The sequence below is a fragment of the Amphiura filiformis genome, chromosome 20, assembly GCF_039555335.1.
Source record: "Amphiura filiformis chromosome 20, Afil_fr2py, whole genome shotgun sequence".
Taxonomy (NCBI): Eukaryota; Metazoa; Echinodermata; class Ophiuroidea; order Amphilepidida; family Amphiuridae; genus Amphiura; species Amphiura filiformis.
In genome coordinates this window covers 34,026,584-34,038,981 of record NC_092647.1, presented here as the reverse complement: position 1 = coordinate 34,038,981, position 12,398 = coordinate 34,026,584, and the positions used below count along the sequence as shown (strand labels likewise).

At 40.0% G+C, this 12,398-nt stretch overlaps 1 protein-coding gene across 1 annotated transcript; it reads right to left on the bottom strand.

The window, feature by feature from the left end:
• Positions 1 to 2,461: 2,461 nt before the first annotated feature.
• On the bottom strand, positions 2,462 to 12,194 carry LOC140141963 (uncharacterized). The gene is made up of 6 exons (XM_072163854.1): positions 12,081 to 12,194; positions 11,769 to 11,869; positions 10,888 to 11,056; positions 9,161 to 9,352; positions 5,015 to 5,243; positions 2,462 to 2,754 (listed from the first exon to the last, which is right to left on the bottom strand). Exons 1-4 carry the CDS (start codon positions 12,139 to 12,141, stop codon positions 9,204 to 9,206), a joined length of 480 nt encoding a protein of 159 aa, XP_072019955.1. The 5' UTR covers positions 12,142 to 12,194; the 3' UTR covers positions 2,462 to 2,754; positions 5,015 to 5,243; positions 9,161 to 9,203.
• Between the last annotated feature and the right edge of the window lie 204 nt (positions 12,195 to 12,398).

Sequence of the window (12,398 nt, the reverse complement as noted above, 5' to 3'; positions counted from 1 at the left end):
TTCGTTTTGTGAAAATTTATTTGTCAAAAACGAAACGAAAAGAGGTTTTGAAAGACCCATAACTTCTTCAGTAGATAAGATACAATATTTTTGAGGCCAGATTCTGTTTTTCTGGGTAAAAGTCACCCCAAACATCGTCTTTCGCGTTGCAACACATTTTTTACGCTGATCCCCCTAAATTTCAAATTGATGCCACGGGAAAACGAAATAGCGTATGAAGCTCAAATTTTCAGGATTTTACTTTCTCATCAATACCTACCACCACACAGAAAAAGAAAAAAATTGAAGAGGTGCTGCGGTGCACATCCCAGGAGTTGACATGGAATGACTCTTATAATTTCAGTTGGATGCACCATTACAAAGCAAACAGTGGATGGACGCAAATGAGAACAATTATAGTCTGCATATTGTTAACCAACATTGTGGTAAATAATGGCTTGTTGATGGTACAACTCATTGTTGCTAGTGTCAAACTTGTCAAAGTATAAATAATGTGATTGTATCACACAAGTAAATGAGAAACTTGTGGTTGTGGACTTAACACGGTTTGAAAATAAGCACTTCATACCATGCCCTAATTCTAAAGTACAAAACACTACTATAATATTTTGTAGTAAACCTTTTACGAGAGAGTATTTTAAGCGTCCATCGCATATTTACTGCATTTAAACACACTTGGCTGTTGAGGCGATCTGCTGCTGCAGAGTGGAAATTCATGAATGAACTTTGCGCCGTACACATTGTTAGCTCCCACTTTGCAACATCACGGTAGTACACGCTCGTCAAAGGTTTACTGCAAAATATTATAATCTATGACTAAAAACCCAATCAATCCCAGTGCTGTTTGGATAGTCACAATCTAAATACTGACACAATGTCACTTCCATCCTGCAGTGGCAAAGTGAAATCCTTGCAAATACACCGGTTTTCCTCCTCTTCAGAACTCTGTATTACGTAAGATTAAGGCCAGAGTAATGGAAGACACATTCGTCCACGCCCGAATCTGAGATTGCTTGATATTTATCAACACTAAGATGTATTCTTTCACTTGAAACTGTTAAAATACAACTTGCTAATATTTACTCGTATTTTAGATTCATTGGTGCAAAAAGATGCATGTTTAGACCATGCACCAGATACAGCTTTTACAAGCGTGAAAGTCTTACCGTTTTAAAATATAAGGACGTTTTGTGCATAATTTTGACATTTTTTTACTAAAACATCGATTTCTCAGAGTTCACTTTTGACAATATTGCACGATTTTTGTGACAAGATAACTTGAAAAATATGCAAGCAAAGGGTACAATTTTTGCACTATCGTTTAGAGTACATCAAAGTCTAGGGAAGGTTTTCTCATTTTTTCAACAAAAATATACACCATTACGTGCAATTTGTAGCTTAACCCTAACCGCCTAAGGGCTTTTTGGCGACGGGAAGGGAAAGAAGGAAGGAATAAAGAGAGAAAAGAAAGAAAGAAGTTGTTTGCTCTGGGTGGGATTCGAACCCGAGACCCCTCGCATGCCAAGCACTGGGTCGGCGACACTTTGCCACGGGTCTTGGGCTTAGCTGGCCAGCGAAACCGTGCCTATATATCACTTAGGGCGATTGCGTCATCACACCATGTGGGATGCACGCACGAACAGCGCATATATCAAGTAGTATTTTGTAGTATACCGTCCTGTTAGGGTTAAGGAAGCCTATACTGAGTTTCGATAGTGGTAACCTAACCCTAACCGCCTAAGGGCTTTTTGGCGACGGGAAGGGAAAGAAGGAAGGAATAAAGAGAGAAAAGAAAGAAAGAAGTTGTTTGCTCTGGGTGGGATTCGAACCCGAGACCCCTCGCATGCCAAGCACTGGGTCGGCGACACTTTGCCACGGGTCTTGGGCTTCGCTGGCCAGCAAAACCGTGCCTATATATCACTTAGGGCGATTGCGTCATCACACCATGTGGGATGCACGCACGAACAGCGCACATATATCAAGTAGTATTTTGTAGGTTACCGTCCTGTTAGGGTTAATAGAGTAACAAAATGGCTTTTTTCACATGTGTTTGTCAATATTTCGAAAAAAAGAGACGAATTTCAAAAAAATAAAAAAACCTTCCCTAAGTTCATGTCTCTTCTTCATGAAAAGCTAACTGATTTTTTCAAAAACTTGAGATTTTTGAACAAATCTGACGTCACCATGGGATTCCTTGACTCATTTCCTTTCCAAAAATGTATAGTCTTATATACTTTGGACATACAATTCAGAAATAATGAAGCTCGAAAAGGTCCATGTTCTCTCCCATTACTCTGCCCTTAAAGTCACTCCATCATTCATACACTTCCATGTTGTTCACCATTACCTGGCTTAAACTCTCGTTCATCTCTTTCGTAATATACCTTCACTCCCAGAGGTCCTACATTCAGTCCTGGTCGTGGTATCATTAGGTAACTCCAGGAAAGAACAATTTATGGTAACAAGTAGTACATTACCCAAGACTTGCTCAAATCCTAGCATGATGTTCGCACATACTCCAGAAGTTGAAGAAGAGAAAATCCCTCAATGGGTGATAATGGCTGTGTCCTCTTTAGTACTCCATCACTCATACACCTCCATGTCTTGTGTTATACACCATTACCTGACTTGCACTCTCGCCCATCTCTTTTTGCAATCTCTTTTTCAGTAATTTGGACTCGTCATTTAGTTTTTCCCTTAATGAACATTTCACTATTTTTCTCTCTGTGGAAGGGTACACACTGAGTACAAATTCTGAAATTGGAAAAAAGGATGAAAATTAGACATTTGTGCATTGAATATTAAGAAAATTGCCAAAATAAGTTTTCAGGTACAGATATTACTAGGAACACTGTGGCCATAAGATATGCTCAAATACACTTTAAGCTGGTTATATATGTCTGGTGCACAGACTAAAAATATACAGACTATTCACCAACATTCAAAGTCCCAGTGCTTTGTATGATGTGAATTCTTGCATATTCATGAGGGTCAATCATTCCATCATGCCTGTCAAACAAATCATGCCAGTGTTACTTGCCTTTGCCTGATTCGGTAGAGCATTGCGTGTCTTCACGTTTGCGTGAAAGACCATAAAAATATGCCGTACGTGCATAGCAGTTTCGTCTCTCGAACTCAATGGAACAATTCACCTTCATTGTTGATGCTGGGATTTAAACCTACAATCTTGGAAATAAGTCTTGGAACGCTTTTGTCATCAAGAACGGAAAATTGACCCCTCTACCCCCTGCAATGTTGGCAAATGCCAATGTCTTTAGCAGTTTTCCAAAGTTTTCCAACATTGATTGATGGGGAGAGGGGATGGGTAAATCATTGCTGTAGATGTCATGTTTGTTCATAAACAAAATACACATCATTTCCATGATCACAGCAAATTCTGCACAGAATTATGACAACGTGTAACAAGTGTTCCAAGTACTTTTTTCCAAGATTGTAGTCTGTGTTAGTCTATGGTCTGGTACTCATAACTTTCATAAAACATGAAACTTGCTGAATGTTGATGAATGTTTACTTATCATACAGAGCAGCAGATAGGAAGTAATTCATTACAGATTATGTTTATTCAGCTTCAACTTTATTCTTTTCTGTTTCAAGTTGACCAAGATTTGTTCAAGTTTCTTTGTCCACCAAATGGGTGACCCCATTTGAAATCTACAACCCCATGTGTGTGAGATTAAGGTTATGTCTTCCATAAATGGTGTAAGGATTTCAACTGAAATAGCCGAATTGGATAGAGCAAAGGACTTCTGGGATAAACTAGGTTAGGCAATTGAGCACTTGCAATCGCATGTTGATTTCTCACTTATCCTATGATTACAACTATTCCAAACATTTTACCCTACATCCACACGAACACACACCCTATGGAAAACATAACCTTAATCTCCTATACAGGGGTATAGATTTCAAATGGAGTCATCCATTCAGGGAACATCATTTGAAATTCACACTCACACTCCCTTTGTGGGAGACTAAGGTCATATCTTCCATATATCGGGGAGAACAGTTTTCAACTGGGATAGCCCATTTAAGCTTCAACCATATCAGCAGTTATAAAAAGGGTGTGATGACAAGTGCTTGACATGAGGAGAGCATCCAAACATATGTGACCTGCTCCCACAAAATGAGTGTAAAGTAACAAATTGGTAGTTTCAAGATATCCTGGCTGCTGAGTTGATGTTCTTTGTTTGGTGCACACATGTACAAGCCAGTAGCATGTCCTTTATGAATGCCCTATTTTGCATGTTGTGCCCCATTCACAAACACATACTTCTGGCATAGGTGTGGGTCAACAAAGAACATCACCTCAGCAACCTGGGGTCTCGAAAACTACCAACTTACGATTTTATGCTCATTTTGTGGGAGCAGGTCACATATGGCACACTCATACTACTCTACCTTGTTACTCTTGGTGTCAGCCGGCTTGTGCTCTTTCATCACTAAACAAACTGTGTGGCAACAACCTTCAAGTATATTTTTTCCGTTGGGCCTACACCATCGAGCTATAAATAACTTCAGCCCGGCTCTGCACTTTGTCTGTGCAGACATTCAAAAGCTACGCTCGTAGCTAACAGTGTCTGGATGGTATGCGTAGTATGTGTAGTGTACTGAGATTCTGAATTAGGTATTTACTTAATTTTTTGGTACAAATAGCTGATTTGTTTCTGCTTTCATATTTTCTTTTAAAAAAAAAAAAAAAATTTTTAAATCATTTGGGCTTTTTTGGTTATATGTTCAATTCTGGGTTCATATTTCGGCCAACTGACAGCTTTATCATAATGGAAAACCGTTATCCAATAAATGGTTGATATTTCGAGCTTATCCCCAAAATTCGCCAGAGGTGCATTTTGTGATGAAGAAGCACAAGCCTGCTTGGTCCAAGACTACCTTGTTGTCTGTAGGTAATAATTATGTAGTGCTCCTTTGTTTTATAAGCCTATGTGAAGCATAACTTTCCAATTCATTACACATACATGCCTATTATACAACTCACCAATTAAAGATTCCACCTTGTCAGCGGGTAATGCTGGTTTCACTTCCAACATAGTCTTATGATGAGCCGTACTCATTTGACCTTTTAGGCTATGTGAAGCAAGAGTTTCTCGTCCAAACATGGAAACGGCTACATCTTTGGTGAATTGACTTATGGTTTTAGTGTCTTTGGACTCGATATGTCTCTCAATCAACTCGGAATCAATACCTAATCTTACTGCATAGTCATCCTGCAAAAGGGAAACCAACAAGGTAAATAAAGATAGAGCGCCCAGAAGTTGTCGCAGCGACATGAATTTTGGTAACTTATCCAGTTACCCTCCACACAGAAGTTATCCAAGATTATGCTTTCTGCAAAGTCGTCTGCTCCAACTTGATCGTTGCAGGTTCATTATAAATCAAACCTTGAATTTCCCGCTATGAAATACAAGGCGGTTCTCGAACCACGAGTCTCGCCTGCTTTTGTGACCGCCTGCTTTTGCGATAACTGTTGGTAGAGAGGTAAATGAATTTGGCGGTTATCGGCTGGGCACGATTATCTGGCTGATGGCAACTATACTGTACCCACCAAGTTTCATGCCCATGCAACAGTTTTTACTAATTGACCTCAGATGACCCCTGGTGGCCCTGAAATGACCTTTTAAAATTTTGGCTCTAAATGTTGACTGTACCCCTCATGCTAAGTTTCATGCCCATACGACAGTTTTTACTAATTTGACCTCAGATGACCCCTGGTGGCCTCGAAATGACCTTCCAAAAATTTGGCTTTAAATGTTGACTGTACCCATCAAGTTTCATGCCCATACGACAGTTTTTACTAATTTGACCTCAGATGACCCCTGGTGACCCCGAAATGACCTTCCAAAAATTTGGCTTTAAATGTTGACTGTACCCACTAAGTTTCATGCCCATCCGACAGTGTATACTAATTTGACCTCAGATGACCCCTGGTGACCCCGAAATGACCTTCCAAAAATTTGGCTTTAAATGTTGACTGTACCCACTAAGTTTCATGCCCATCCGACAGTTTTTACTAATTTGACCTCAGATGACCCCTGGTAACCTCAAAATGACCTTCCAAAAATTTGGCTTTAAATGTTGACTGTACCCACCAAGTTTCATGGCCATACGACAGTTTTTACTAATTTGACCTCAGATGACCCCTGGTGACCCCCAAATGACCTTCCAAAAATTTGGCTTTAAATGTTGACTGTACCCACCAAGTTTCATGCCCATACGAGTTTTTACTAATTTGACCTCAGATGACCCCTGGTGACCCCAAAATGAACTTCCAAAAATTTGGCTTGAAATGTTGACTGTACCCATCAAGTTTCATGCCCATACGACAGTTTTAATAACTTGACCTCAGATGACCCTGAGTGACCTCGGATGACCCCGTAATGACCTTCCAAAATTTGGCAAAACCAAAGAACTATTTCATCAAAGTAATAAATCAAAACAGAAAGATGCTTCCTTTACGAGTTATCACTCATTGAAAGTGCTACTTTGCTATACTTTACATGGACAGCGACTATCTTAAAGTCGTCATATTTCATTAATTACATGACCGATCAAGCTGTTATTTGGATATGTGCTGCACAGTTGAAAATTAATTATTAAAAGATTTGGTGACCTCAGTTGACCTTGTATGTGACCTTTGACCTCACGAAATTGGATAAAGTATGTTGCGCTGAAAAATCAAATTTGGCAATACCAAAGAACTATTTCATCAAATAAATCAAAACAGAAAGATGCTTCCTTTACGAGTTATCACTCATTGAAAGTGCTACTTTGCTATACTTTACATGGAAAGCGACTATCTTAAAGTCGTCATATTTCCTTAATTACATGACCGATCAAGCTGCTATTTGGATATGTGATGCACAGTTGAAAATTAATTATTAAAAGATTTGGTGACCTCAGTTGACCTTTGACCTTGTATGTGACCTTTGACCTCACGAAATTGAATAAAGTATGTTGCGCTGAAAATCTAATCAGGTCGAGTACCTCTGGCCACGCAACTCCCCACCAAGTTACGTCACTGTACCCAATACGGATCTCCAGATAATCTGTTCACAAGGTATTTTGCTTATTACGCATATATTATGCAAATTAGGTACTTAATTACCATATTTTACGCTCAAAATCTAATCAGGTCGAGAACCTCTGGCCCCACTACTCCTCACCAAGTTACGTCACTGTACCCCATACGGATCTCCAGATAAGCTGTTCACAAGGGTTTTTTGCTTGATACGCATCAAATACGCATAAATCATGCAAATTAGGTACTTAATTACCATATTTTGCGCTGAAAATCGAATCGGGTTGAGATCCTCTGGTCATACTACCCCCTACCACGTTATGTTGACCGTACCCACCAAGTTTCGTGCCCATACGACAGTTTTTAGTCATTTGACCTCAGATGACCCCTGGATGACCTCGGGTAACCTTGACGCACTAACCAATACAAACTTGTTCTGTCTGGGGTGAAGATGCACCCACCCACCAAGTTTGAAGAACGTGCGACCCCAAGTCTCCGAGAAAATAGGTTTTTGCATTTTATGCATAAATTATGCAAATTAGGTACTTAATTACCATATTTTGCGCTGAAAAGCGAATCGGGTTGAGATCCTCTGGTCATACTACCCCCTACCACGTTTCATCATCATAGGGCTTAGGGATCTTACGGATCCCCAGATACAACTCCACAAGGCGGATTTCTTCAGATTTCCAACCATATTTGTAGAATTGTTCCGCATAAATTATGCAAATTAACAACTATATCGCATACTTTTCAGCGAAAAACTAATCAGGTGATCAGCAGATGTGTATCATAGCTGCCACCACGTTTAGTTACCATCGCCCGACGGATCTTGAGATAGTCTGTCCACAAACTCCGCTATCAATTTGCGCTGATTTGCGCATAAATTATGCAAATTAGCTATGTTAAGTTGCATATTTTTCACGAAAACATACGATTCTGAGCAAACTTGGATACCCTTCCTCCCACCAAGTAAGCGTCGCCGTGGGTCTTACGGTTCCCCAGATACAGCTCCGGACGGACACGCATACATCCACACACACATACATCCACACACACGGACAGACAGAAATAGTGATTACCAAGTCCCATCCTGAACAAAGTTCAGGCGAGACAAAAACGTGGTACAAAAAGTAGCACCAATATTACTAACTTAGTCAAGAGACAGTGTCTTAGCTAGCCACCCGTCTGGCCGTCACTTTAGACGGGGAGTTTGCTCCTGGGACGGGCAAAATTAATGCCTTTGACAGATGCTGCATTATAATTGCAGGTATTGACAAAGGCTGCAGACCTTTTTTTGTAGACCAGCTTTGCAAACAAGGCCATAGCAAGACATATTTGAACTCTTTGAACCCCCAATGGGCAGTAGAGGTCTGGTAAATGTTTTAAAGGTCAAATTAGGACAGGCATTTTTATTCAAATGATGGGCAAACCTCAATTTCTAGCTAAGACCATGTCAAGAGATCTACTCTTTTGTGTATAAATAGATAATGTTGAACAAATAATGTACTTTATAAATGCATGAAATTTCCCAGTGATTCTGTGGACTTTTTAAAAATCTGACAATTACTTGCCACACTGTGGATGTGGATCTGACATACCTTGAATGTGGTACGTACTACAGGTGTGTAGCGCCCTCCGGAATAGGTCTTGCAACCGTGAACATCAGTACTTGCGTGTCCATGTTTTAAAAGCTTCAATTCATACAAAAGTCAACCATGGGGGTGAAATCGGACACACTGGACTAATCCATTTGAAATCCATACACCCCCTATGGAATACATGACTTCACTCTCCAACACAGGGAGTGTACATTTCAAATCGGGTTTCCTGAATGGATGACTCCATTTGAAGTCTACACTCCCTGTGTGGAAGATTAAAGTCATGTCTTCCAATTGGGGGTGTATGAATTTAAACTGGAATAGCTCGTTCCATCATCGGTACAATTACCGAATATGATGCAACTTGCTAGACTTGAGTCCAGTCCTCGTTTACGGAGTTTAGGGTTAGGGTTTATGGTTGGGGTAGGCAGTCTTGTAATAAGACTAATACAGTTGCCCCCTATTCGGTAATCGCTCCCCATCATCATTACATTACATGCATTACCTGATCAACAGATGCTATTTCTACTTTCTCAAGATGTGTGCTACTAAATGCTGGTGATCCTACGCATGGGTATACCCAGATGTTGAGATGATGGTGAAGAGGGTCGCGGGCTCTCTCTAGGAGGAGTCGAGGACCTTGTTGGGGTTGAGTTGGTTACAATCACAGCCAGATTATCCATCTTGTCTATTACTCCTAGAGGAAGAGAAATGTTTTGTCAATAGAAAATATTAGCACATTTATAGTAAATGAATGGTAGTTGGTGGTGAAACAAGGGGGTAAGACTGCCTCATTGGGAAATATATTACAATCACAAGGAAAGAATGAATCTTAATGTTATTTCGATTCATTTTAGTGGCGGTGCCAGGAATTTTTTTTCAGGGGGGCATTGAGGGGGCAAAGTGAATTTCAGGGAGGGCAAAATCAACAAATTTTGCGCAAAAATGCTGTAAAAAGTGGAAATTTTTGTAATTTTGGGTTTTTACTGTGGGGGCAACAGGGGGGAAAGAGTTCTGACTGGGGGGGCATTTGCTCCCCCATGCCCCCGTGGCGCCGCCACTGATTCATTTTAGAACCTGCTTCTCCTCAATCCAGAACATGCTATCTACTTGTCAGGCTTTTGTCCCACATCAAGTCTAAGCTATATTCAATTCCCAGACTTTATTCCATTTATAGTTTTTCATGAGATACTAAATCAAAGTAATGACTTTGCCTTAAACCTCAAGACTTGGATGATGAACTTTATATCACTTTACTTGACTTTTAATTGTTTTCATGGTCTTCATCAAGTATCTGATTACAAGCCGCCACCAATCTGATGCCTGATGAAGTATGATTTACTATGATGTATTACTGGATGAAAATTTACACCAAGACATACACAATGAATTATGCAGTGGCATGGCCAAGGGGAACTCTTGCTCCTGTGAGAACTCTATCCCCCACTCCCATAGGATGCTGGTCGCCCTGATATTTAATGCCTTTTTTATACTTTTTTTTAGCTCACTTTGACTATTTTTGTTGAAGTTTGCCCCTTTGCCACCCACTAAAAAGTCCTGGCTATCCCCCTGGCATTGTACAAATCTGCTGTAAGCTGACCTTACTTAATGCCTTTTTTTGTACTTTTAGCCCCTTTTGACCATTTTTGTTGAGGTTTGCCCCTTTGAATGTTGCCTTGCCTCCCCCTAAAATAGTCCTGGCTATCCCTGGCATTGTACAAATCTTGGCATTTATTTGCTAGTTTAGTTACGGTGGTCAGGAAAAAAAGCGCAGCGATTTATAGTGCTTCTACGCACAGGCACAACGCCTAGACGTTGATCCACAAGCCTCAGCACACTTCACAGGTTATCGCTGACCACTAGGCCCTACGGCCCCACATCATTCCATAAACCACTTAAACAAATCAGGGACTTTGCTGTTACATGAGCGCACACCCTAGACATTCCACAAATAACCATCGCAACCAGGATCAGCCCCCCGAGTTTCGTACGGGTTACAATGAGACAATTAGCAGTAAGTTCCTTGTCCAGGGAATTTCAAGCTAACTCAATTTTTCCACGAGGCGTACTAGGCACCGTCAGGGTTCGAACCCGCAACACCTCGCACCATACTCGAACGCCGTCGCGACTGAGCTAACTTGACTGCTCAGGAAATAGGAAATAGGACCAAACAATCTCAACCCAAGAATTAACAGAGGGATGATATACATATCCCACATCCCTAGTTCTTACTTCTCTGAAGGTCTTCATTACGTCTGTTTGTCTGAGTCAAATCTTTCTTAAGCTTATCGATCTCATCTTGTTGATATTCTGTGAGTCTTAGAAGCTGGGCCACTTCTCTCTTTAGTTGACTGACTTCACTTTGTTTCTGCTTGCATCCTTGGCATTCAACATGGTCTTCCTGTGAATCAAAGACAAAATTGTGTGTATCCTTGGTGTAAGATATTCATGAGTCAAGACTACTCCCCATTCCAGAAAAATACAGCACTAATAATTTGGGATAAAAAAAGTGAATTTCGGGGGGGGGATTGGCAAATGTTGCGCAAAATTGCCGCAAAAAGTGGAAATTTACGTGATTTGGGGGGGTTTGCCTCAAAAGTGGGGGGGGGGCAAAATATTTTCTTGCCCCCCGTAGCGCCGCCACTGCAAAAAACACAAAATTGTATGTTTTTGGACCATTTTCTCTCAAATTGCAAAAATATTAAAATATGCCTTTTATTGACAGTTAAAACTAACAAAAGGATTTATGTTTCATTTGGCAAAACAGGATAATATTTTTTCAATCCAAAAAACTTAGTGCTGTATTTTTCTAGAATGGGGAGTAGTGTAAATATTCCATTGAGCAATTAAACAGATGACATTGTATTAAGTTCAAAAAGTAGGCAATAATAAATACAAACACTGTGAATCATGCTTGACTGTGTGATAGTTATATAGATAGGTGTTTACGTATGGAAAATGTTATTTTATTTTCAAAATGAGGATCAATTTGAGGCTTTTTCAGTGAAAAATGTCGGCCGTCCATCCAACAGACAACAGTACACTAGCCCGTCCAACTTGAAAATTACCTGTCTCTGTCCTTGGAAGGGTGCTGTTTAGAACCCTGCACTTACCTCTTCTTCTTCTTCATAGCACAGTCGTTTAATTGATTCAGGAACAACTTCAGCATCATCCACATAGTGTCGTTTTGGCGTGCTCTTTCTCCTTCCGACACCTGCAGGGTCAAAAAACAGAATATCAAACTCGGTGCTTCATGAGTACATCTCATTTCTTTTACATTTTCTTTGTATTTTATTGTATTTTCATGCATTTTATCGCATTTTCAGGAAAATAAAAAATAAAATTCCATGCAGGGCCAAACACCCATGCGTGCAACAGACGCAAAACGAATGATTAATATTAATTGGTCTAGCCTAAATACATACCTATTTGCCATAACTGTCTTGTTTTGTCCATGCTGAATTCATCACCTCTTTGTTGACTCATATTTTCAATCAGCTGCAATAGCAGCAAATACTTTGTTGCAAGTCTCGTTAAAATCTCCTGCAAAAAGTGTAAGATGACCACATCACATGAATTTCAGCTTTATAAAATTACATTGAATACTTGTTGGCTCAAGTGAGCTATTATAGGTGAAATCCATGAAAAGATTATGTGTTTGTATTGTTCTCAGAAAAAACCCAGGTTTTCTACCTATGGCACTCTAGCTGAAATACTAGTTCGCAATACTAGTTCGCAAAACA

What these genes read in the sequence shown, in the direction of transcription:
- LOC140141963 (XM_072163854.1), bottom strand. Translation starts at nt 12,141, where the DNA reads ATGAGTCAACAAAGAGGTGATGAATTCAGCATGGACAAAACAAGACAG. An exon ending in AAGACAGTTATGGCAAATAG is followed by an intron (nt 11,870 to 12,080) that starts GTATGTATTTAG and finishes TTGACCCTGCAG; the next exon opens with GTGTCGGAAGGAGAAAGAGC. An exon ending in GCTATGAAGAAGAAGAAGAG is followed by an intron (nt 11,057 to 11,768) that starts GTAAGTGCAGGG and finishes TTTGATTCACAG; the next exon opens with GAAGACCATGTTGAATGCCA.